This window comes from Oryctolagus cuniculus, chromosome 6 (assembly GCF_964237555.1).
Source record: "Oryctolagus cuniculus chromosome 6, mOryCun1.1, whole genome shotgun sequence".
Lineage (NCBI taxonomy): Eukaryota > Metazoa > Chordata > Mammalia > Lagomorpha > Leporidae > Oryctolagus > Oryctolagus cuniculus.
In genome coordinates this window covers 22,880,053-22,906,556 of record NC_091437.1, presented here as the reverse complement: position 1 = coordinate 22,906,556, position 26,504 = coordinate 22,880,053, and the positions used below count along the sequence as shown (strand labels likewise).

At 45.7% G+C, this 26,504-nt stretch overlaps 1 protein-coding gene across 4 annotated transcripts in view; it reads right to left on the bottom strand.

Annotated features, from left to right (window-relative positions):
• The window catches only part of SEC24A (SEC24 homolog A, COPII coat complex component), a 106,071-nt gene that overhangs the window by 49,499 nt on the left and 30,068 nt on the right, over positions 1-26,504 (bottom strand). For all 4 annotated transcript variants that reach the window (XM_017341061.3, XM_002710215.5, XM_070076102.1 and 1 more), the window contains exons 2-7: positions 20,844-21,311; positions 11,647-11,814; positions 6,023-6,100; positions 5,315-5,475; positions 4,878-5,050; positions 2,982-3,084 (exon numbers count right to left, since the gene is read on the bottom strand). In XM_017341061.3, coding sequence (XP_017196550.2) covers positions 2,982-3,084; positions 4,878-5,050; positions 5,315-5,475; positions 6,023-6,100; positions 11,647-11,814; positions 20,844-21,291 — 1,131 coding nt within the window. In that variant the 5' untranslated portion in view covers positions 21,292-21,311. The remainder of the gene's footprint in view (positions 1-2,981; positions 3,085-4,877; positions 5,051-5,314; positions 5,476-6,022; positions 6,101-11,646; positions 11,815-20,843; positions 21,312-26,504) is intronic.

The window sequence follows — 26,504 nt, the reverse complement described above, 5'->3', positions numbered from 1 at the left end:
AGCAGAGAGCTGGATCAGGCAGCAGCTGGGACTCCGAACCAGTGCCCATATGGGATGCTAGCGCTGCAGATAGGGGCTTTAACTCATTGCACTAAAGTGCTGGCCCCAGTTAAATGATATTTAAAAATCAGGGCCAACATTGTGGCACGGTGGGTTAAGCTGCTGCGTGTGACTCTAGCACCCAATATGACAGCTGATTTGAATCTGGGCTGCCTGTTAAAGCACCCAGGAAAACAGCAGAAGATGTCCCAACCTACCTCCAACGTGGGAGACCCAGGTGGAGCTCCTGACGCCTGGCTTCAGCCTGGGCCAGACCTGGCCACTGTGGTCATTTGGAGAGTGAACCAGCAGGTGAAAGAAAGATCTCTCTCTAGGCCGGCGCCGCGGCTCACTAGGCTAATCCTCCGCCTTGCGGCGCTGGCACACCGGGTTCTAGTCCCTGTCGGGGCGCCGGATTCTGTCCCGGTTGCCCCTCTTCCAGGCCAGCTCTCTGCTGTGACCAGGGAGTACAGTGGAGGATGGCCCAAGTGCTTGGGCCCTGCACCCCATGGGAGACCAGGAAAAGCACCTGGTTCCTGGCTCCTGCCATGGGATCAGCGCGGTGCGCGGGCCACAGCGTGCAGGCCGCGGCGGCCATTGGAGGGTGAACCAACAGAAAAGGAAGACCTTTCTCTCTGTCTCTCTCTCTCACTGTCTACTCTGCCTGTTAAAAAAAAAAAAAAAAAAAAAGATCTCTATGTCTCTTGCTCTCTCTGTAACTCTACTTTTCTTTTTTTTACACTATTTGTGTTTTTATTTATTTTTTATGTTTCATTCATTTATTTTATTATTTTTTATTTATTTTTTGACAGGCAGAGTTAGACAGTGAGAGAGAGACAGAGAGAAAGGTCTTCCTCCTGGTCTCCCATTCGGGTGCAGGGCCCAAGCACTTGGGCCATCCTCCACTGCACTCCCGGGCCACAGCAGAGAACTGGACTGGAAGAGGAACAACCGGGACTAGAACCCGGCGCCCATATGGGATGCTGGCGCTGCAGGCAGAGAATTAGCCTAGTGAGCCACGGCACCAGCCCCAACTCTACTTTTCAAATAACTCAATCTTTTAAAAAAATTTTATTGACTTATTTGAAAGGCAGAGTTACAGAGAGGCAGAGGCAGAGGCAGAGAAAGATCTTCCATCCATTGGTTCACTCCCCAGATGGCTGCAATGGCCGGAGCTGTGCTGATCTGAAGTCAGGAGCCAGGAGTTTCTTTCGGGTCTCCCACGTGAGTACAGGGGTTCAAGCACTCAGGCCAACTTCCACTGCTTTCCCAGGCCATAGCAGAGAGCTGGACTGGAAATGGAGCAGCCGGGACTCGAACCTGCACCCATATAGGATGCCAGCACTGCAGATGGCCGCCTTACCCACTATGGCACAACACCAGCCCCTCAAATAACTAAATCTTAAAAATTCAATCAAACTTTGCAATTATATTCTGATTTAAAGTTTATCCAACTTATTAAAATTTCCAAAGTCTCTATGCAAAATATCAGTAAAGGCAATAAAATCCTATCACCAAAAAGATTTGTTGTGGGAAAGTCACCTCACCCACCCACTGATCCTTGGAAGAGGAGGAGACTGTGTGTCAAGGCTCCAGAGCCTTGGGGCAAGGCAGATCAGCTTCTTTTTAAACTCTGAAACAACTTCTTAAAGCAACAAACTTTACTCCAAGAACGGCAGAAAAGGGTAAATAAATTACAAATTGTTAAAACAGTTTGGGGCCAGCACTTTGGCACAGTGGGTTAATGTCCTGGCCTGAAGCACCAGCATCCCATATGGGTGCCGGTTCATGACCTGGCTGCTCCACTTCCTGTCCAGCTCTCTGCTATGGCCCGGGAAAGCAGCAGAAGATGGCCCAAGTCCTTGGGCCCCTGCACCCACATGGGAGACCCAGAAGAAGCTCCTGGCTCCTGGCTTCGGATTGGCACAGCCCAGGCCATTGTGACCATTTGGGGAGTGAACCATTGGATGGAGGACCTCTCTCTCTCTCTCTCTCTCTCTGCGTAACTCTGACTTTCAAATAAATGAATAAATCTTAAAAAAAGAAAAACAAAAAAACACACAGTATGGTGGGACTGGCTACTTCACTTTTTTTTTTTTTTTTTTGACAGGCAGAGTGGATAGTGAGAGAGAGAGACACAGAGAAAGGTCTTCCTTTTGCCGTTGGTTCACCTTCCAATGGCCGCCGCGCTGATCCGATGGCAGGAGCCAGGTGCTTCTCCTGGTCTCCCATGGGGTGCAGGGCCCAAGCACTTGGGCCATCCTCCACTATACTCCTTGGCCACAGCAGAGAGCTGGCCTGGAAGAGGGGCAACCGGGACAGAATCCGGCGCTCCGACCGGGACTAGAACCCGGTGAGCCGGCGCCACTAGGCGGAGGATTAGCCTATTGAGCCACGGCGCCTGCCCAGCTACTTCACTTCCGATCCAGCTCTCTGCTATGGTCTGGGAAAGCAGCAGAAGATGGCCCAAGTCCTTGAGCCCCTGTACCCACGTGGGAGACCCAGGAGAAGCTCCTGGCTCCTGGCTTCAGATCGTTAAAGCTCCAGCTATTTTGGCAATCTGGGGAGAGAACCAGTGGATGGAAGACTTCTTTCTATCTCTCTCTCTCTCTGCCTTTGCCTCTCTGTAACTCTGTCTTTCAAATAAATAAATCTTAAAAAAAAAAAGTATGGTTCATTTACCTAGTAAATTTACCTAGCATCATTTACCTAGTATTCATTTACCTAGTTCATTTACCTAGTATCTTTTAGTATCTCTATTCTATTCAGTAATTATTAGATTTTCAACAATATAATTATTTGATCTCATTTTGAAAGTGTTTGGTAATAAAATTTTGCCTGAACTACCAATAAAGAAACCTGAAGATTGCTCAAACAAATTCTGCATTTTCACCACGACGATAATTCGCCATGAGAGGTTTACTGTCACAACAGAAACCTACCACTAGGTCCTTGAAAGGGTGAAGCAGCAGCCCCAGAGGAAGTTTGGCTTTATTCAGTAAGGCCTGCGTCTGAGGGATGCTTGTCAGCGTGCATCGGAACAACCTGCATCAAAGCAAAACACACATGTTGGTTGCCACTAAGATTATTTTTGGACAAAAAAAAGTGATGTAAAAGACACACATTTTAATATTTGATCAGATTACAAATGAAATATTTTAACAGACTCTCTCAAATTTCATCACACTACATTTTTAAACAGTGAGTAGATATTTACTTGCATATTATGCTCATAAAGAAATTCAGTCTCCTCTAGGCTTGTAAGACAGTCTATACTATGAAATGACTTGTTTTCTTTATATAGATCTAGAGTTGGTGACTCAATTTGCAAATGCAAAGCTTATTATTTAAAAGTTCAGTTTTGCTGAAGATTTTGAACACACATTAAAAATAATAAAATCCGGCCAGCGCCATGGCTCAACAGGCTAATAATCCTCTGCCTGTGGCGCCGGCACACTGGGTTCTAGTCCCGGTTGAGGCACCGGATTCTGTCCCTGTTGCCCCTCTTCCAGGCCAACTCTCTGCTATGGCCAGGGAGTGCAGTGGAGGATGGCCCAAGTGCTTGGGCCTTGCACCCCATGGGAGACCAGGAGAAGCACCTGGCTCCTGCCTTCGGATCAGTGCGGTGCGCCGGCTGCGGCAGCCATTGGAGGGTGAACCAACGGCAAAGGAAAACCTTTCTCTCTGTCACTCGCTCTCACTGTCCACTCTGCCTGCCAAAAAAAAAAAAAAAAAAAAAAAAAAAAAAAAAAAAAAAGCAAACTTTTAGCAAGAAAGGACTATTAAATTTGTTATAAAATCAATTTAAAATGAAAACAAAATAATAAGTATAGAACCAAATCCTTGTATTTTTAATTTTTAAAAACTTATTTATGTATCTGAGAGGCAGAGAAAAACCAAGAGGCAGGCAGACAGAGAGCACGCTCCCACCCAGTGGTTAGCTCCCCCAGATGCCCACAACATCTAGAGGGCTGGGCCAGGAATTGGATCCAGATCTCTCATGTGTGTAGAAGGAACTCAAATACTTGAGCCCTCACTACTGACTCCCAGGTTCTGCATTGGTAGGAAGCTTCAGTCATCAGCTAGAGCCAGGAACCCAGTCAAGGTACTCCACTATGGGACTTGAGTATCTTAGCCGCTGGGCTAAATGACCACATCTGCACTTTGGATTCTGAAGAACCAATGTGGCTACCACAATGATCATGAATATCATAACTGCATTAGAACTCCTAAAAGCAACAACCAGTTCAGGAGTTGCAACACCATTTCTTTTTTTGCTAAGATCTATCTATTTTGTTTAAAAAGCAGAGTTTGAGAGGTAGAGAGGGAGAAGGAGAGGAACAGAGAAAGGGAAAGAGGGAGAGGGATGGAGAGAGATCTTCCATTCGCTGATTTACTCCCCAAGTGGCCACAATTTGGGCCAGGCCAAAGCCAGGAGCCAGGAGTCTTAACCAGGTCTCCCAAATAGGTAGCAGGGGGTCCAAGGACCAGGGTCATCTTCTGCTGCTTTCCCAGGCCCACCAACAGAGTTGGATCAGAAGTGGAGCAGCTGGGACTTAAACTGGCGCCAAAATGGAATGCTGATATCACTGGAGGCAGCTCAAGGCTGCAAAACAGCCCCGGCCCCAACAACATTATTTTTTAACTTAGAACGTGTCCAATCTCAAGTAAGCTAATAACGGAGTTCTATCTTCTGCATTCAAAATGGTTTTCATAAATTAACATACACATATGGCTTACTCACTACACCTGTAGCTCCAACAGGGGAAAAAAAATTAGAAAACTTCTAGAACACGTATAACATCACATTCAGTAACAAGAGCTATTTGAAATCTTACTCTGGGCTACAGTTGAGTTTCTGGATGTCTTCATGCAAATTCGGAACCGGAGGCCGCAAAGGTGTTGGGGGAAGCATGTTCCTTTCTTGAAGAAGATTGACAACTCTTAGACCCTCTGGATGCAGACTTAATCCACTCATGCTTGCAGTTAAATGATTAGCACCTAAGGGAGCCTAGATACACAATTTGAAAGTCAGTAACCTTTTAAGTGTGTAGGGACTTTGCCAACTCCTCTCTAAATAACCAAAGAATAGATTACCTGGACGAACTCTTGATTCTGAAGAAATGCATGACGAAAAAGGCTTTATGAAATAGGCATTACTGTTCTGATTGTAAAAATATTTTAACATAATTTCCTAAAACTTTCTAATGAGCATACAGTTTTTTTTTTTTTTAAAGTAGAAAATTAGGTTCAAAAGAAAACCCAAAAAGCTAACCTGAGTAAAGGCCTGCGGCCCACTTGGGTAATTCAAGGAAGAAGATGGGATTCCAGCTGCATTGGGCGGCGTTGTGTTCTGATAACCAGGTGGTAAGGAGGGATATGAATATCCAACACTTCGGCTCATTTTGGGATTTTTATTTGTAATCTGTGGTGTTGCTAGAAACAAGGTAACTTTTAAGTTCTATTTTATACTCCACAATACTTTAAATCATTACATAGCTCTATTAAATTACAGGAATTATAACTCCAAAATAATTTAATATTTTCATTTGCCAATTTTACAAAGGACAAACAATGGTAATAAAGTATTACCAACAATTAAAATCCAATTAATGCAGACTACAGCTAGAAAAATAAAAAAAAGTTTGATACAGTTGATTTATTTTCACATCATATAATAAATTTTGTACTCAGGCTAAAATTTTAAGAATTCTAATACATTTACATATTTCTAATTCCTAAGCATATTCTATAATCATAACATAAAGATAATAATAAAGCCCATAACCCCAATTCTGAAGGAAAAAACTAGCAAAAGATTCAAATGCAAAGATCAAGAATTTTAACAGTAAGGATATCTATATAATAACACGATTATGAAGTTTTCTTCTTAGGTTTTCTATAATGAGCAGATTCTTATAATGAACACATACAACTTACATAACAAAAAAGTAAATTATTAAAAACTTTCATAGCATCTCACCCAAGAAGCCACCTCCCTCGATTTCATCATAATTACTGTGGACCATCGTTGCTCCATTATTAGTATCTGATGTAATACCTAAGAAAGTTCATTAACAAGATTTAAATTAGAATGATTATCACGGGGCCAGCATTGTGGCACAGTGGGTTAACACCCTGGCCTGAAGCACCAGCATTCCATATGGGCGCCGGTTCTAGTCCCAGCTGCTCTACTTCCAATCCAGTTCTCTGCTATGGCCTGGGAAAGCAGTGGAAGATGGGCCAAGTCCTTGGACCCCTGCACCCGCGTGGGAGACCCGGAGGAAGCTCCTGCTCCTGGCTTCGGATCGGCATAGCTGCGGCCACTGCGGCCATCTGGGGAGTGAACCATCAGACAAAAGACCTCTCTCTCTGCCTCTCCTCTCTCTGTGTAACTCTGACTTTCAAATAAATATATAAATCTTCTATAAAAAAAAGTGATTATCACAATTTCTATAAGATTTGAATTAATACTGAAATTGTGAGACAACTTCCCACACAGCAAAGAGTTTAAACCACAACCTACCAAAAATGTCAAGTGTCAAATGTCAAGTTTTTAAATTTATGAAAGTCTCACATAACTTGGATGCAACTTAGCAGGAAGTAAAGGAAGTAAACACAAGTCTTTGGAAGCAGTCTTCTTTCACTCTAATAGTGAAAACAAAGACACAAACAGCAAGACTTCTAGAAACCTAAGCAAGAGAGCTTCTTAGCAAGATGGTCTTTTGTGGGGGCTTATAAAATTATATACTATCTGAAAGATCTTGGCAATTATGAGACGTGTATTGAAAAGTTCTTAGGTATAATTCATATACACCAAAATCAATCAAAAACCAATAACTTAAAGATAAGAAAGCAAAATAATGAGGATGAAAGACCTCATTTTCAAATATCTAACAGAGGGGAACCCAAAATTAATTTGAAGGTGATATAACATACACAGTGATCCATCAATATCCAAGGAGGGCTGGTCTCAGAATCCCCATACCAAAACCTGCAGAGGTACCAGACCCTCATATAAAATGGCATAACCTATGTACAAGCTCCTGTATACTTTATTTTTTTAATTATTTATTTGAAAGGCAGAGTTACAGAGAGGCAGAGGCAGAGAGAGAAAGAGATCTTCTATCTGCTGGTTCACTCCCCAGATGGCCACAATGGCCAGAGCTGAGCCAATCCAAAGCCAGGAGCCAGGAGCTTCTTTTGGGTCTCCCACATGGGTGCAGAGGCCCAAGGACTTGGGCCATCTTCTACTGCTATCCCAGGATACAGCACAGAGCTGGATCAGAAGTGCAGCAGCTGGGATTTGAACTGGCGTTGACATGGGATGCCAGCACTGCAGGCAGCAGCTTTTACCAGCTAAGCCACAGCACCTGCCCCTGCCCCGTATACTTTAAATAACCCTAGAATCCTTTAAACACTTAATACAATGTAAACAGTTACTTTACTTTATTGTTTAGGGCAGGGTTGGGAGACATCTGGCCAACAGTGACACACAAGGCCTGTAAAATCATTTGGCCTGACCCTGCCAAAACAACAGCAGTTGGAACTCAAAATTCAATAAAACTTAAAGCTGGCCGGCGCCGCGGCTCACTAGGCTAATCCTCCACCTAGCGGCGCCGGCACACCGGGTTCTAGTCCCGGTCGGGGTGCCGGATTCTGTCCCGGTTGCCCCTCTTCCAGGCCAGCTCTCTGCTGTGGCCAGGGAGTGCAGTGGAGGATGGCCCAGGTGCTTGGGCCCTGCACCCCAGGGAGACCAGGAAAAAGCACCTGGCTCCTGGCTCCTGCCACCGTATCGGCGCGGTGCACTGGCTGCAGCGCGCTGGCTGCGGCGGCCATTGGAGGGTGAACCAACGGCAAAGGAAGACCTTTCTCTCTGTCTCTCTCTCTCACTGTCCACTCTGCCTGTCAAAAAAAAAAAAAAAAAAAAAAAACTTAAAGCAGGGTAATTTTTAAGTTGCTAATTCTGAATGGCATGTGAATCAAGCTATAAATATCCAAAAGGCCTTTGTGTGTGTGTGTGTGTAAGATGTATTTGAGGCCGGCGCCATGGCTCAATAGGCTAATCCTCCGCCTGCAGCGCCGGCACACTGGGTTCTAGTCCCGGTCAGGGCACCGGATTCTGTCCCGGTTGCCCCTCTTCCAGGCCAGCTCTCTGCTATGGCCAGGGAGTGCAGTGGAGGATGGCCCAAGTGCTTGGGCCCTGCACCCCATGGGAGACCAGAAGCACCTGGCTCCTGCCATCAGATCAGTGCGGTGCGCCGGCCGCAGCGCGCCGGCCGCGGCGGCCATTGGAGGGTGAACCAACGGCAAAGGAAGACCTTTCTCTCTGTCTCTCTCTCTCACTGTCCACTCTGCCTGTCAAAAAAAAAAAAAAAAAAAAAAGATGTATTTGAAAGGGAGAGTTACAGAATGAGAGGGAGACAGAGAGAGAGAGAGAGAGAGAGAGAGATCTTCCAGCCACTGCTTCACTCCCCAAAAGGCTGCAGCAGGCAGCTAGGTCATGCTGAAGCCAAGAGCCTGGAACTTCATCTGGGTCTCCCACGTGGGTGCATGGGCTCAAGCATATGGGCCATCTTCCAATCATTCCCAGGCACATTAGCAGTGAGCTGGATCAGAAGTGGAGCACCTAGAACTTGAACTGGCTTATTAACCAGCTACACTATAATGCTGGCCCTGCCTAATTGCCTTTGACAGAAAAAAGGTTCCCACCCCTGGTTTAAGAAATGACAAGAAAAAAAAAAAAAGACTGTACATACTCACTACACCTGCAAATCTTTTTCCCAATCTTTTCATTCTACAGATGGGTGAATTCCTGGATGCCAAACCTGAGCAGAGGGCTGACTCAGAATTACAACACTGTTTACAGTCTACAGAACATACAGTCAGCACTGTGGCTTTGCAGGTTAAACCACTGTCTGCAGTGGCCCGATCCCATATGGACACCGGTTCAATTCCTGGCAGCTCCACTGTGATCCAATTCCCTGTTAATGTGCCTGGGAAAGCAGCAGAGAATGTTTCAAGTGCTTGGGTCCCTGCCAGCCACATGGGAGACGTGGATGAAGTTCCCGGCTCCAGACTACAGCCTGGCACAGCCCTGGTCGTTATGGCCATTTGGGAAGTGAACCAGTAGATAGAAGATCTCTCTCTCTCTGCTCTGCCTAACTGTAACTCTGCCTTTGAAATAAATGAATCTTTAAAAACAAAAGTCTATAGAATGAAAGGTATGCCAAAGATATCTCCTTATGAAGAGCTAAAATTTTATTTTCAGGTAGCTCTGCATTTTGTGAGGTCTAATGGGGGACAAGAGAAAACTAAACTCAATACCAACAACTTTTTTTTTTTTTTTTTTTTTTGACAGGCAGAGTGGGTAGTGAGAGAGAGAGAGACAGAGAGACAGGTCTTCCTTTTGCCACTGGTTCACCCTCCAGTGGCCGCCACGGCTGGTGCGCTGCAGCCAGTGCACCGCGCTGATCCGATGGCAGGAGCCAGGTGCTTTTCCTGGTCTCCCATGGGATGCAGAGCCCAAGCACTTGGGCCAGCCTCCACTGCACTCCCGGGCCACAGCAGAGAGCTGGCCTGGAAGAGGGGCAACCGGGACAGAATCCGGCACCCCGACCGGGACTAGAACCTGGTGTGCCGGCGCCGCTAGGTGGAGGATTAGCCTATTGAGCCGCGGCGCCGGCCAACAACTTCTAGCACTTCAAGACAACCATAGTAACTTTGAGTCTTAAGTTTTGTGGTTTCAATACAGTAAGTAACTTATTTCCAATTCTCAAAACTAACATGATTTCAGGCATGAACTAACAAAGAAAACCACAGTTGAAACTTTTAGTACAAACAAAAAAATTGGGTGTACTGGGAATTCTTTTTAGTGAGACAAAATTTTAAATATTTACTGTAGCTTGACTTTCAAAGCTATGATGTGGTATTCAGTAAGATGATGCCTTCTGATATTGATTGCTACTTCAACTAGTGTCAACACTATTGTTTTCACTATCTATAATATTTTAAAAAGGCTAAGAAAAACAAAAACTACAATATTTAGGAGGAGAGTATGGGTATTTTATTTTCCCTTCTTCTTCTTCTCTGTTTTCCTATTTCTACATCTTGTTACAAATTTTTTTTTTTTAAACAGGCAGAGTGGACAGTGAGAGAGAGAGACAGAGAGAAATGTCTTCCTTTTGCTGTTGGTTCACCCCCCAACGTCTGCTGCAGCCGGGCGCATCATGCTTCTCCTGGTCTCCCATGCGGGTGCAGGGCCCAAGCACTTGGGCCATCCTCCACTGTACTCCTGGGCCACAGCAGAGAGCTGGCCTGGAAGGGGGGCAACTGGGACAGAATCTGGCGCCCCGACCGGGACTGGAACCCAGTGTGCCGATGCCGCTAGGTGGAAGATTAGCCTATTGAGCCGTGGCGCCAGCCACAACTGTTTACACTGTTAACAACTGCCAAAATAAAACTTCCTTTAAAAAAATCTTATTTGAATAAATATTTACATTTCAAAGTTATACCTTAAAGCATTTCTATATAAAACTCCAAAATGCTTGTATATTTTATTTCATCTCATATTTGTTAATATTTACAGTAACAATGCCAATCAAAATACTTCAATGAGAAAGTCAATTATTTTTTTAAAAGATTAATTTTTTTTTATTGGAAAGCCTGTATCACAGACAAAGAAGTTGGGGGAGAAACAGAGATCTTCCATTCACTGGTTTATTCCCCAAATAACTACAATGGCCATGGCTGGACCAGGACTAAGTCAGGAGCCAGGAGCTTCTGGTTCTCCCATATGGGTGCAGGGGCCCAAGTAGTTGGGCCATCTACCACTGCTTTCCCAGACGTATTAGCAGGGAGCTGGATCAGAAGTAGAGCAGCTGGGTCTGGAACCGGTGCCCATATGGGATGAAGGTATTGCAGGTGGCAGCTTATCCAGCTATGCTACAACCCTACCTTGCGGAAGTCAATATTTTAAAAGAATAGTTCTAACATCTTGTCCAGAAGCAGGAATTGTTTTCTTGTACCACTACCAAAAGACAATGATTCAAAAATAAATACATAAACGTAGGCAGGCATTTGGTATAGTTAAGCTGCTACTTGGGACACCTACAGCCTGTATCAGAGAACCTGGGCTGAAGTCTCGTCTCCACTCCTGACTCCAGCTTACTGGGAAGCAGGAAGTGATGCTCCATTAGGTGGATCCCTGCCACCCATGTGGGAGACCCAGACTGAGCTCCAGGCTCCTGGCTTTTAGCCTGGTCTGCCCAAAGGCATTTGGAGGGTGAATGAGTGGGTGGGAGATTCAACTCAAATAATTAAGTTTATTTATTTAATTCAAATTATTAAAATAAATGAATCTGCAGGACAACAAAAACCATAACCAAAAAAACCAAGAACAGTAGTTTCCAGATGCTAGTCCATAGCCTACCACGGTATAATGAAATTCCGGAGGAATTTCTTTAAATTCTAAATTCCTGAAGCCCATTCTAACCAAAACTAGATTTTCTGGAAAAATATTATTCTAATAGCACAGAATGCATATAATATTCATCTTTCTTCCTCAAGTCAAAACTTCAGCACTTGACCTTGGTTTTGATTGCTTACCTTCTTGGTTGACAGCTGAATTAAACGAAGGCTGCGGTACAGCTCCCTGTGATGATTTCTGGGGTACCCGTACTGGAGGAGGGCCTCCAGTTGGAGGAGGGGGCACATAAGGAGCTCCTGGTTGAAAAGTGGTAGGCAGAGGTGGATTTGGTAAGGGCGCTGCATAACCTATTAAAACATTGATTTTTCACATGTCACTTGGGAATACAACACAGCCTTTGACAAATACATATTTTAATTACAGACATCAGCAAATACCAGAATGTTAATTGTCTAAATTTGTAATTTTTTAATCTGTATTATTTTAATCTGTATATATTAATTGTATGTATTCATTTTTTTTAATGACTGATTTATTTATTTGAAAGGCAGAGTTTAGAGAGGCAGAGGCAGAGACAGAAGTCTTCCATCCACTGGTTCACTACCTAAATGGCTGCAACTTCCAGAGGTGAGCTGATTCAAAGCCAGGAGCCAGGAGCTTCCTCTGGGTCTCTCATGCAGGTCCAAGGGCCCAAGCACTTAGGCCATCTTCTACTGCTTTCCCAGGCCACAGCAGAGAGCTGGATCAGAAGTGGATCAGTTGGGACTCAAACCAGCACTCATGAGATGACGGCACCGTGGGCAAAGGTTTAACCGCTATGCCACAGCACCACCCCTATATGCATTTGTTTTTTATTTGACAGAGTTAGACAGTGAGAGAGAGACAGAAAGGTCTTCCTTCCATTGGTTCACCCCCCAAATGGCTGCTACGGCTGTAGCTATGCCCATCCAAAGCCAGGAGCCAGGTGCTTTTTCCTGGTCTCCCATGGGGTGCAGGGGCCCAAGCACTTGGGCCATCCTCCACTGCCTTCCCAGGCCACAGCAGAGAGCTGGACTGGAAGAGGAGCAACCGGAACTAGAACCCGACACCCATATGGGATGCCGGCACCGCAGGGTTCACCAAGTGAACCACAGCGCCGGGCCCCCTATAGACATTCTTTACACATTTCCAACTCTCTCTAACCATACTTCTCACCTGCCAATTAAAGCAGTATAAACAAAAATTGGCATCAAATCACTTCTAGATATAATTCTATCTACCAATTTTTCATTAACTGATTATAGAGGTTCAGTATGTCAAGTGAAATGTTCCAGTAGAAATTAACATAAATGTTAGCTTTATTTTATTAATTTCATAGTATTTTCCTAACTTTGTTTACTAACATAGTCTGTTCAATGAATACCAACCTAAGTTCACAGTTTTTGTTTTTTTTTGGGGGGGGGGGTTGATTTATTTATGTATATTTATTTGAGAGGTGAAGTTACAGACAGGGAGGAGAGAGAGAGAAAGGTCTTCCATCTGCTACTTCACTCCCGAAATGGCTCCAACAGCCAGAGCTGGGCAGATCCGAAGCCAAGAGCCTGGAGTTCTTCCAGGTCTACCACAAGGGTGCGAGGGCCCAAACACTTCTACTGCTTTCTCAGGTCATTAGCAGGGAGCTGGATGGGAAAAGGAGCAGCCAGGACACGAAATAGCATCCATATGTGATGCCGCACTGCACAAAGGATTAGCCTACTACACCACAGCACCAAATCCCCAGAGTTCTCTAAAAATATAAGTATTATAGTTATTCTTTTTTTTTGACAGGCAGAGTGGACAGTGAGAGAGAGAGAGACAGAGAGAAAGGTCTTCCTTTGCCGTTGGTTCACCCTCCAATGACCGCTGCGGCCGGCGCATCGCGCTGATCCGATGGCAGGAGCCAGGTGCTTCTCCTGGTCTCCCATGCGGTTGCAGGGCCCAAGCACTTGGGCCATCCTCCACTGCACTCCAGGGCCATAGCAGAGAGCTGGCCTGGAAGAGGGGCAACCGGGACAGAATCCGGCGCCCCAACTGGAACTAGAACCCGTTGTGCCGGTGCCGCAAGGCGGAGGATTAGCCTATTGAGCCGCGGCACCAGCCAGTATTATAGTTATTCTAAATCCTCCAGGTTTTATTTCATTTTGCTTTGTTTCATTGGGGTACCCACGTCCCACATGGGAGTGCCTCAGTTTGACTTCCAGCTCTAGCCCCTACTTCCAACTTCCTGCTACTGCAATTCCTGGGGGGTAGTGGTGAGGGTTCAGGTCACCAGGTTCCTGTGACCCAAGTGGGAGACCTGAGTTGAGTTCCTGGTTCCTAACTTCAGCCTGGCCCAGCCCCCAGACTTTGTGAACATTTAGAGAATGAACCAGCAGATGGCAGAGCTCTCTCTGTATCTCAAACAAATATTAAAAAAATTTTATAAGATTATAACTTGCTTAATGTTTACCCAGTAATATTAAAGCCAGTTTACCTTCTATATTGGCTTAAGTATGATATTAAAAACATTCACTAGGCTTAAAAATCAGGAAATGATCCAAAGTTATCTATAAACATGATAAAAACATTGCTATCTGGTGTGGTACAGCACATTAAGGTACCATTTGGGACACTCCTATCATATGTTAGAATGCCTGGTTCAAGTTCTGACTGCTCCACTTCAGATCTAACTTCTTGCTAATGCATCCTTGGGGGACAGCAGACGGTGGCTCAAGTGCCTGAGCCTCTGCAGCCTACATGGGTGACCCATGGAGTTCCAGGCTCCCATTTGTGGCCTGGCCCAGCCCTGGCTGTTGTGGGCATTGAAGTTAAACAGTGGATGTTCTTGCACCCATCAATTTTCATCACTGTAATTTCATCATGTTCATATTTGACCATAAGTTTTTTTGTTTTTGTTTTTGTTTTTGTTTTTTTTTTTTTTTTTTTTGACAGGCAGAGTGGACAGTGAGAGAGAGAGACAGAGAAAGAAAGGTCTTCCTTTGCCGTTGGTTCACCCTCCAATGGCCGCCGCTGCAGCCGGCGCACCGCACTGATCCGATGGCAGGAGCCAGGATCCAGGTGCTTTTCCTGGTCTCCCATGGGGTGCAGGGCCCAAGCACCTGGGCCACCCTCCACTGCACTCCCTGGCCATAGCAGAGAGCTGGCCTGGAAGAGGGGCAACCGGGACAGAATCCGGCGCCCCAACCGGGACTAGAACCCGGTGTGCCGGCGCCGCAAGGTGGAGGATTAGCCTATTGAGCCGCGGCGCCGGCCGACCATAAGTTTTAACTAGTATAAGAACAAATAGTTATTTCCAGGGTAATTTTTATACATGTTATCAAAGTTTATAAACGTACATTCACCAATTTTTCTTTCAAGTTAACCATTAGTATTTTTATATTCTCACTGCCAAAGGGAAGAAACAAAGTCTATCAAGTAGATAAAACACAGTAATTAAGCACATACTTCATTTTTTTCATTCTAAGACTTTAAAAATACTACTTATTTGGGAGACAGAGAAGACAGAGTTCCTATGCACTCTCCAAAGGCCTACTACAATGGCAGGGACTGGGTCAGGCTAAACCAGGAGCTGGAACTCAATCAAGTGCCAAAACTTTTTTTTGACATGTGAATTGTAAATGAAGTAGGTATTAAAAGTTAGTTATAATTATTATTTTTTTCATTTTAAAAATACTTATCTGCAAGGCAAAAAAACAGTGACAGAGACAGATTTTCCATCCTAAAGGTCTGCAACAGACAGGGAGGGAAGAGATTAAGTGAAGAAGCCAGGGGCTATGATACGGGATGCAGGCCTCAAGCCAACCCTTTTCTTTCTCTCTCTTTGTTAACTTAGCTATTTATTTGAGGGACAGAGACAGCTCCTATCTACAGATTCCTCGGCTAATATCTTAGCAGATGGAAAGGCATGTGAAAGTCACAACCACTTGAAGATAAAGCTTTCTCGGCATTCCATCTGTGTGAATTGCTTCATATAGAAGTTTGGTGAGACTATTTTTAGACTATTTCCAGAACTTGAGTCAGAGTCTTGAATAATTATTCTGCAATGCAAATTCAACTCAAATAATGTTATTTTTAATCCTTTAGCTTTTTGGACAGTGCAGAATTAATACCAGTTCATTTAACTACCTAATGGAAAACAAATATTTAAATCCTCAAGTTTCTGGCTGTATGTTGCAAACTTTTGGTTATTCATAATAATTAAACAATTAACCCTGTAATTTTATAAAACTAAAGGACTAAAAATCATCAAAATATTTTCTACATTGCTAAATTCTCCAGAAGCAAATAGAAAAATTATTCCTGAATCTTCCAGCTCCTGGCAACGTTAATCAGCGCCTTGTTGACAGAGGTTAAGACAAAGATCACTGGTAGGTAACTCCCTTATTGAAGAAGCACCCACACAGATCTATGGCAATATAGAAAGCAGAAAGATCAAAGGGGCAAAGTACATGAACAACTCAGCATGAACAGGAATGTATGACATTTACCACAAAGATCTAACAACCTAATGTTTAACAAAATAGAAATTAGCTTACAGAAACTTCTCAGTTTTTAAAATAATATTTCTAAATCTAAAATATATATTTTTATGATTATTTTTCAAATGCAATAATTTTTATTTACAACACTAACAGCTAGCATTTCACAATCAGCCTTCTCAGATCCCTAAAACTAACTAACGTAAGGATGCTAAAAGGTGGCTAAGGGCTGGCGCTGTGGCTCAGTGGGTTAAAGCCCTAGCCTGCAGTGCCAGCATCACATCCGGGTGTCAGCTCAAGTTCTAGCTGGGAAAGCAGTGAAAGATGGTCCAAGCACTTGGGCCCCTGCACTTGCTTGGCAGACCCAGAAGCAGCTCTGGCTCCTGGCTTCAGATCGGCTCAATTCCAGCTATTGTGACCATTTGGGGAGTGAACCAGCAGATGGAAGAGCTTTCTCTCTCTCTCTGTAACTCTTTCAAAATAAATTAAGTTTAATAAAAAAAAAAAAAAAAAAAAGGCTAATTCAGGAAAAAAAAATTCAGGGATAGGTGTTTGGCACAGTATGTAAGAGACTGATTAGAACACTCAAATCCCATATTAAAATGCCTGGGGTTGAGTCTCACCTCTGCCCCGGTTTCCAACTAATGCACACCATGGGAAGAGTGAGTGACAGCTCACCGTGGGCCAGCTGTCCCAGGCATTTGGAGAATGAACTAATAGATGGGAAATCTTTCTCTCTTTCAAGTGAATAAAAATTTCATTTTTTAAAATGAAATTCATAAATTGTTTTAAAACGCACAAAATTTAGGGGCTGGTGTCATAGGATAGGGGTTAAGAAGCCATCAGTGATGCTGGCATCCCATACTGGGAACAGTTTGAGTACCAGCTTCTCCACTTCTGATCCAGCTCCCTGTTAATGCTCCTGGGAAAATAGAAGAAGATGGCCCAGGTCCTTGGGCCCCTGCACCCATGTGGGAGACCAGGGGATTCAGCCTGGCCCAGTCCTGGCTGTTGCAACCATTTGGGAATTGACCATCTTGCCCTTGCCTGTACAACATGTATTAGCTATGCCCAAGCATAACCTATGGTTTTTACAAGAAGCATGTTAATCTAACAAACCACCTTTTTCATGGGATACATACTAACAATACTGTCCTCTGGAAAGCAATTTAGAAAAGGCTGAATAGGCCGGCACCACGGCTCACTAGGCTAATCCTCCACCTGCGGCGCCGGCACCCCGGGTTCTAGTCCCAGTCAGGGCGCTGGATTCTGTCCCGGTTGCTCCTCTTCCAGTCCAGGTCTCTGCTGTGGCCCAGGAAGGCAGTGGAGGATGGCCCAAGTGCTTGGGCCCTGCACCCACAGGGAAGACCAGGAGAAGCACCTGGCTCCTGGCTTCGTATCGGCACAGCGCACTGGCCGTAGTGGACATTACTCTCTCTCACTGTCTAACTCTGCCTGTCAAAAATAAAATAAAATAATTTAAAGAAAAGGCTGAATTAAAAATGATTGTTTAGGGGCCGGCCTAACAGGTAAAGCCACTGCTTGCAGCACCAGATCCCATATAGGTGCCAGATTGAGACATGGCTGTTCCACTTTTTTTTTTTTTTTTTTTTTTTTTTTGACAGGCAGAGTGGACAGTGAGAGAGAGAGACAGAGAGAAAGGTCTTCCTTTGCCGTTGGTTCACCCTCCAATGGCCACCGCAGCTGGCATGCTGCGGCCGGCGCACCGCGCTGATCCGATGGCAGGAGCCAGGAACCAGGTGCTTTTCCTGGTCTCCCATGGGGTGCAGGGCCCAAGCACCTGAGCCATCCTCCACTGCACTCCCTGGCCATAGCAGAGAGCTGGCCTGGAAGAGGGGTAACCGGGACAGAATCCGGCGCCCCGACCGGGACTAGAACCCGGTGTGCCGGCGCCGCTAGGCGGAGGATTAGCCTAGTGAGCCGCGGCGCCGGCCTGTTCCACTTCTGATCCGACTCCCTGCTAATGTGCTTGGAAAAGCAGCAGAAGATGGCCCAAGTACCTGGGCTCATGTACTCATGTGGGAGACCTGGAAGAAGCTCCTGGCTTCTGGCTTCGGATCAGCCCAGCTCTGGCCATTGCAGCCATTTGGGGAGTGGACCAGCAGATGAAGATCTCTTTTCCTCTGCCACTCTCTCTCTCTCCTGCTCTGTAATTCTGCCTTTCAAATAAATAAACAAATGCTTTTTTAAAAAAAATGTTTGGCCAGCGCCGCGGCTCACTAGGCTAATCCTCCGCCTTGCAGTGCCGGCACACCAGGTTCTAGTCCCGGTCGGGGTGCCGGATTCTGTCCCGGTTGCCCCTCTTCCAGGCCAGCTCTCTGCTGTGGCCAGGGAGTGCAGTGGAAGATGGCCCAAGTCCTTGGGCCCTGCACCCCATGGGAGACCAGGAGAAGCACCTGGCTCCTGCCTTCGGATCAGCGCGGTGCACCAGCCGCAGCGGCCACTGGAGAGTGAACCAACGGCAAAGGAAGACCTTTCTCTCTGTCTCTCTCTCTGTCCACTCTGCCTGTCAAAAAAAAAAAAAAAAAAAAAAAAAAAAAAAAAAAAAATTGCCGGCTGGCGCAGTGGTTCAATAGGCTAATCCTCCACCTTGCGGCTCTAGCACACCAGGTTCTAGTCCCTATTGGGGCGCCGGATTCTGTCCCGGATGCCCCTCTTCCAGGCCAGCTCTCTGCTGTGGCCAGGGAGTGCAGTGGAGGATGGCCCAAGTCCTTGGGCCCTGTACCCCATGGGAGACCAGGACGAAGCACATGGCTCCTGCCTTCGGATCAGCGCGGTGCGCCAGCCGCAGCGGCCACTGGAGAGTGAACCAACGGCAAAGGAAGACCTTTCTCTTTGTCTCTCTCTCTCCCTGTCCACTCTGCCTGTCAAAAAAATAAAAAATAAAATAAATAAAAAGAAAAAAAAAAAGAAAATTGGGGGTGGGGGTGGTGGCGCTGTGGTGTAGCAGGTAAAGCCACCACCTACAGTACCAGCATCCCCTACGAGCACCAGTTCAAGTCTCGGCTGCTCCTCTTCCTATCCAGCTCTCTGCAATGGCCTGGAAAAGCAGTAGAAGATGGCTCAAGTCCTTGGGCTCCTGTACCCAAGTGGGAAACCCAGAAGAAGCTCCTGGCTCCTGGCTTTGGATTGGCACAGCTCTGGATGTTCCGGCCAACTGGGAAGTGAACCAGCAGACAGAGGACCTCTCTCCCTCTCTGCCTCTGTTTCTCTCTCTGTGTAACTCTTTCAAGTAAATAAATAAATCTTTTGTAAAAAAAGAAAAAAGTTAAGGATTTTGGAGCCATCTTCTATTGCTTTCCCAGGCCATAGCAGAGAGCTGGATCGGAAGCAGAGCAGCTAGATCTCGAACTGGCATCCATACGAGATGCCGGCACCACAGGCGGCAGCTTTACCCATTATGCCACAATGCTGGCCCCAATAAATAAATCTTTTAAAAAAAAACTGAAGGGGGCTAGTGCTGTGGCATAATAGGTTAGGCCTCTGCCTTTGGCGTCGGTGTCCCATACAGGTGCCGACTGGAGTCCTGGCTTTTCCACATCCGATCCAGCTCCCTGCTAATGGCCTGGGAAAGCAGTGGAAGATGACTCAAGTGCTTGGGCCTCTGACAATCACATGGGAGATGAAGGTGAAGTTTCTGGTTCCTGGATTCAGCCTGGCTCCATCTCGGAAATTGCAGCCATTTGGAGAATAAAAAAGCAGATGGAATATCCTGATCTATGGATCTCTCTCTCTCTCTAAATTCCTTTCAAATAAATAAATAAATCTTTTAAAAAAATGAAACAATCAGGGGTCGGCATTGTGGCATAGCAGGTCAAACTGCAGCGTGCAGCACTAGTATCCCATATGGACACCAGTTTGAGTCCCAGCTGCTCCACGTCCGCCCTGCTAATGAGCCTGAGAAAGCAACAGAACATGGCCCAAATCCTTGGGCCCCACATCCACGTGGAACACCTGGAAGAAGCTCCTGGCTTATGGCTTATGGCTTCAGCCTAGCCCAGCCCAGCCCAGCCTAGCCTAAGCCACTGTGGCCATTTGGGGAGTGAATCAACAGATAGAAGACCTCTCTCTCTGTCTCTCTCTCTCTGTTGCTCTGTCTACCAAAATAAATAAAATAAATCTTAAAATACAGATTAATACTTTTTTTTTTTTTTTTTTTGACAGGCAGAGTGGACAGTGAGAGAGAGACAGAGAGAAAGGTCTTCCTTTGCCTTTGGTTCACCCCTCACAATGGCCGCTGCGGCCAGCGCACCACGCTGATCTGAAGCCAGGAGCCAGGTGCTTTTCCCGATCTCCCATGAGGGTGCAGGGCCCAAGCATTTGGGCCATCCTCCACTGTACTCCCGGGCCACATCAGAGAGCTGGACAGGAAGAGGGGCAACCGGGAAAGAATCTGGTGCCCCGACCGGGACTAGAACCTGGTGTGCCGGCGCTGCAGGCGGAGGATTAGTCTATTGAGCCACGGCGCCAGCCAGATTAATACTGTTTTAATTTAAAAACCTAAGCAAGGGTTAGTAGTCACAGTAGTCAAAGCTGCCACCTGAGATGCCAGCATTCCATATGGACCCATTAAAATCTTAGGTATTCCATTTCTGAAAAAGCTCCTGGCTCATGCCTTTGGACCAGCCCAGCTCCAGCCACTGCAGCCATTTAGGGAGTGAACCAGTGGATGGAAGATCTCTCTCTTTGTCTCTCCCTCTCTCTGTCAACTCTGCCTTTCAAAGAAATAAATGGATCATTTAAAGAAAACAAAAACAAAATTATATTTAAAAAAACCTAAACAAGACAACTGTTAATTCAAACACCTCAACAATCCAAAGCTTTACATATCAGTTTAAGCACTGCTCTAAGAACATTACCTGATTTTACGAAGCTGTTTTGAAGAGAAGGATCCCCAGAAGCAGCATACTGATGATTTGTTGTTAAGCTTGTATTCCCCGATACAGTTAGCTGGGACGATGTACGAGGACAATGGTTTGTCTGTGATCCTGTGGATGGATAGTTATACTGCCAGTTCAAGGGTGGTGACAAGTTGGCTCCAGGAAGAAAGCTTCCAGAAGGCATTGGTGTAGCAGCTGGGTTCTGAGAAGCAGGAAGTGGCATTCGGGGAACAGGACCACTATGGCGTGAGGGTGTCACTGGATGAGAAGCCACAGGTGGTCTATTAAAAGTCTGCCCAGATCCCTGAGAACCACCGTAGTTAGACTGTCCAGAGACTGGATTCAGAGTCTTTGCTGGCATCAGGTGAGGGCAGGATCCTGGAAGCTGCGAGTTATACCCTTGATTCACTGACACTTGTGAAGACATCAGTGCATTCTGGACAGGACCTTCCATTAAGAGGGAGAAAAATTAGTTATGCAAATGAATATAGCATTACTTTAAAAACACAATGAAATATATGATACTCTTCTCAGCAATAAAAAGACAACTAACCCAATTAAAAGCCAAAGGATTTAGACATTAAAGTACTTTTCCAGGGGCCAGAACTGTTGTGCTATCCCTTGTGGCGCCAGAATCCCATGCCGGAGTGCTAGTTTGAGACCTGGCTACTCTGCTTCTAATCCAGCTTTCTATATATGTGCCTGGGAAGGCAGAAGAAGACAACCCATATACTTGGGGCCATATCACCCATGTGGAAGACCAGGGTGGAGTTCCTGGATCCTGGCTTTGGCCTAGACAAGCCATGGCTGTAGTGGCCATTTGAGGAATGAACCAGCAAACAGAAAATCTCCCTTTTTCTCTCTCTTTCTCTGAGGCCCTGCTTTCAAACACATAAATAAATCTCACATACACAAATATATGTATTTATAAATATATACATATATTTATTTCCAAAAAAGATATACAAACAGCTAACAACACAACAGTATTCAACATCATTAATCATTAGATAAATGCAAACCAATACCACGATGAGATACCATTCCATCAAGCACAATGGCTAAATTTGTTTTAAATAAGTGTTGGCGGCTGGCGCCGCGGCTCACTAGGCTAATCCTCCGCCTAGCGGCGCCGGCACACCGGGTTCTACTCCCGGTCGGGGCGCCAGATTCTGTCCCGGTTACCCCTCTTCCAGGCCAGCCCTCTGCTGTGGCCAGGGAGTGCAGTGGAGGATGGCCCAAGTGCTTGGGCCCTGCACCCCATGGGAGACCAGGAAAAGCACCTGGCTCCTGGCTCCTGCCATCAGATCAGCGCGGTGCGCCAGCCGCAGCGCGCCAGCCGCGGCGGCCATTGGAGGGTGAACCAACGGCAAAGGAAGACCTTTCTCTCTGTCTCTCTCTCTCACTGTCCACTCTGCCTGTCAAAAAAAAAAAAAAAAAGTGTTGGCAAGGATGTGCAGAAATCTGAACCCTCATACATGACTAGTAGCATTGTAGAATGGTACAATTACATTGGAAAACAGTTTGGGGGTTCCCACCAAATGTTAAACATTGTTATCACATGAATCAGCAGTTCTAGTCCAAGTTTACACAAGAATTTGTAAAGCAATGTTCATAGCAACATCATTCATAATATCCAAATGAGCAACAGTTCATATCCTGGCTGCTCCACTTTCAAACCAGCTCCCTGATAATGCACCTGTGAAAGCAGCACAAAATGCCTCAAGTGCCTGGGCCCCTGCACCCACCTGGGGGACCCCAGTGAAGCTCCTGGCTCCTGGCTTCCGCCTCAGCAGTTGCAGTCATGTGGGGAGTGAACTAGCAGATTGAAGACCTCTCTCTCTGTCTCTCCCTCTCACTAATCTGCCTTTTAAGTAAATTTTAAAATAAATACATAAATAAATATTCTAGCCAATAAAATGCTAGAAAAGTTATTTATGGAAGACAAATAAGTAACATTTTAAAATAGGCTAATTTGATTGCTATACTGATCACTTAATGGAGTCCTTTTTTTTTTTTTTTAAGATTTATTTATTTATGTGAAAGGCAGAGTTACAGAGAGGGAGAGACAGAGATCTTCCATCCACTGGTGCACTCCCCAAAGGGCTGGAACGGCCAGAGCTGTGCAGATCCAAAGCCAGGAGCTTCTTCCAGGTCTCCCACATGGGTTCAGGGGCCCAAGGACTTGGGCCATCTTCTACTGCTTTCCCAGGACATAGTAAAAAGCTGAATTGGAAGTGGAGCAGCCAAGACTTGAACAGGCGCCCGTATGGGATGCCGGTGCTGTAGGTGGTGGCTTTACCCACTACACCACAGCGCTGGCCCCCTCCCTTTTTTTTGTAAGATTTTATTGATTGATCTGAGATGTGGAGTTACAGACAGGAAGAGGAAGAGACAGAGACAAATGTATTCCATCTTCTGATTAACTCCCCAAATGGCCACAATGGCCAGAACTGAGCTGATCCAAAGCCAGGAGCCAGGAACCAGGAGCTTCTTCCAGGTCTCCCACACAGATGCAAAGGCCCAAGCACTTGAGCCATCTTCCACTGCTTTCCCAGGCTAGAAGCAGGGAGCTGGATTGGAAGAGGAGCAGCTGAGACACTAGCTGGCACCCATACGGGATACTGGCACCACGGGGGATGCTTAGCCAACTACATCACAGTGCTAGCCCCCAATGGAATCCTTTAAAATAAAGATAAAATTGAGGCCAGCATTGTGATGCTATGGGGTAAGCTGCTGCCTACAACACCAGCAATGCATCTGATCATCTGTTAAAAGTCTTGGCTTGGCTACTCCACTTCTTCTTCTTCTTTTTTTTTTTTTTTTGACAGGCAGAGTGGACAGTGAGAGAGAGAGACAGAGAGAAAGGTCTTCCTTTGCTGTTGGTTCACCCTCCAATGGCTGCTGCGGCCAGCGCGCTGCAGTCGGTGCACCACGCTGATCCAATGGCAGGAGCCAGGTAGTTATCCTGGTCTCCCATGGGTTGCAGGGCCCAAGCACTTGGGCCATCCTCCACTGCACTCCCTGGCCACAGCAGAGAGCTAGCCTGGAAGAGGGGCAACCGGGACAGAATCCAGAGCCCCAACCGGGACTAGAACCCAGTGTGCCAGCACCGCAAGGCAGAGGATTAGCCTAGTGAGCTGTGGCGCCGGCCTGCTACTTCACTTCTAATCTAGGTCCGTGATGTGCACCTGGGAAAGCAGGAAAATGGCCTAAGTATTTGGGCCCCTGCACTCACATGGGAGAACCAGATGAAGCTCCTTGTTCTTGGCTTAGGCCAAGCCCAGCCCTGGCTATTGCGGCCATTTGGGGAGAGAACCAGCAGAGGGAATATATCTATTTCTCATTTTTTATTTTTTAAATTTTATTTATTTGAGAGGTAGAGTTACAGAGAGAGGGAGAGACAGAGAGAAAGGTCTTCTATCTGCTGGTTCACTTCCCAAATGGTCACAATGTCTAGAGCTCAGGAGATTTGAAGCCAGGAGCCAGGAGTTTCTTCCAGGTCTCCCACGTGGGTACAGGAGTCCAAGCACTTGGGCCACCCGGTACTGCTTTCCCAGGCCATAGCAGAGAGCTATATCAGCAATGGAGCAGCTAGGACACAAACCGGGGCCCATATGAGATGCCAGCACCACAGGCATAGGCTTAGCCTACTGCACCACACCAGTGGCCCCTCTATTTCTCTCTTTAAAAAATAAAATAAAGGTAAAAATTTATTCCAGGATATGACATGACAATGTTGGATATTACTGTAAGCAAAGACTTTTAAATAAACCCTTCCTGAAAAATCCATCCTAACGATATTAAAGAGGGTCATTGTTTGAGTGGGGGGAGGAGACAGTGAGTAGGTAGCACCAGAAAAGAGCGAAGGGTTACACACAGGGGAACTGACCAAATAAATATAGATATATATGATAATGAATGTTGCAGGTATGTGAGGAGTAAACAAGAGGGTAGAAGATCTCTCTCTTCCTCTTTCTCCACCTTTCAAATAAATAACAAAATATTTTTTAAAATAATGACTTTAATGTATTACAACCCATTGAATAGTCTACTTCGGTATAAATAAATGAACAAATTGAAAGTCTAGTAAAGAAAGAGACATTTAACTGATCTCAAGATACATTCCCACAAAATACTTCTCAACTACAAAGGGAAAAGGAGTAACTTCACAGTGGAGAAGCTTGGCAGATACCATCTTAACAAATGATTTAAGTATTACCAATAATGGGGAAAAATGACATGATGTTCCCTCTCCACCAGATGTGAGAAGAATATGTATCTCTTCTCTAACAGTTCTGTTATAGATGAATCCTCTCAATCTGAGAAGATATCACATGAACTGAAAATAAGGGATATACTAGAAAATAACTGGATAGTATTTTTCAGAAGCATTCGTGTCCTGAAAGTCAAGGAGGGGCCAATGCTGCAGTGTAGCAGGTAAAGCTGCCACCTGCAGTGCCAACATCCCATATGGGCGCTGCTTCAAGTCCTGGCTGCTCCACTTCTGGCCCAGCTCTCTGCTATGGCCTAGGAAAGCAGTGGAAGACGGCCCTCTACACCTACATGGGAGACCCGGAAGAGGCTCCTGGCTCCTAGCTTCAGATCAGCACAGCTCCAGCCGCTGCCGCCATCTGGGGAGTGACCCAGGAGCTGGAAGACTCTCTCTCTCTCTGCCTCTGCCTCTCTGTAACTCTGCCTTTCAAATAAATAAATAAACCTTTTAAAAAAAGAAAGTCAAGGATATTGAGGAATTGTCCCAGAAGGAAGAATAAAGAAAATCAGTTAAATGCCAAATATTACTTTAATTTTTTTTGTTCTACAAGGTTTGTTTTTTAAAGTTACCTACAAGGTTTGTTTTTTAAAGTTACCTTAAGTCTTTATCTGATGCTACCCTATTTTGTTTTATTCTTTAAGATTTATTTTATTTATTTGTAAGACAAAGTTACAGAGAGAGGTGGAGGTAGAGAAAGAGAGTGGGGGGAGGGACAGCGCTGTGGCACGGTGGTACAGTGGGTTAACACCCTGACCTGAGGCGTCGGCATCCCATATGGGCGCCAGTTTGAGGCCCGGCTGCTCCACTTCTGATCTAAATCTTTGCTGTGGCCTGGGAAGGCAGTGGAAGATGGCCCGGGTCCTTGGGCCCCTGCACGCGTGTAGGAGATCGGCGGCAGGGGGAGGCTACTGACTCCTGGCTTCGGATCAGCATGGCTCCAGCTGTTGCGGCCAGTTGAACAGTGAACCAACAGATGGAAGACCTCTCTCTGTCTCTCCTCTCTGTGTAACTCTGACTTCCACATAAATAATTCTTAAAAAAAAAAAAAAAAAAAAAAGAGAGAGAGAGAGAGAGAGAGAGAAAGATTTTCATCCACCGGTTAACTCCCCAAATGGCCTCAACAGCTGGAGCTGAGCTGATCTGAAGCCAGGAGCCTGGAGTTCCTTCCAGGTCTCCCACATTGGTGCAAGGACCCAAAGACTTGGGCCATCCTCTACTGCTTTGCCAGGCCATAGCAGAAAGCTGGATTGAAAGCGGAGCAGCCAGGATTTGAACTGGCACCCATATGGAATGCCAGCACTGCAGGCAGCAGCTTTACCCACTACACCATAGTGTAGCCTCTCTACAAGGTTTTAATGAGAGAA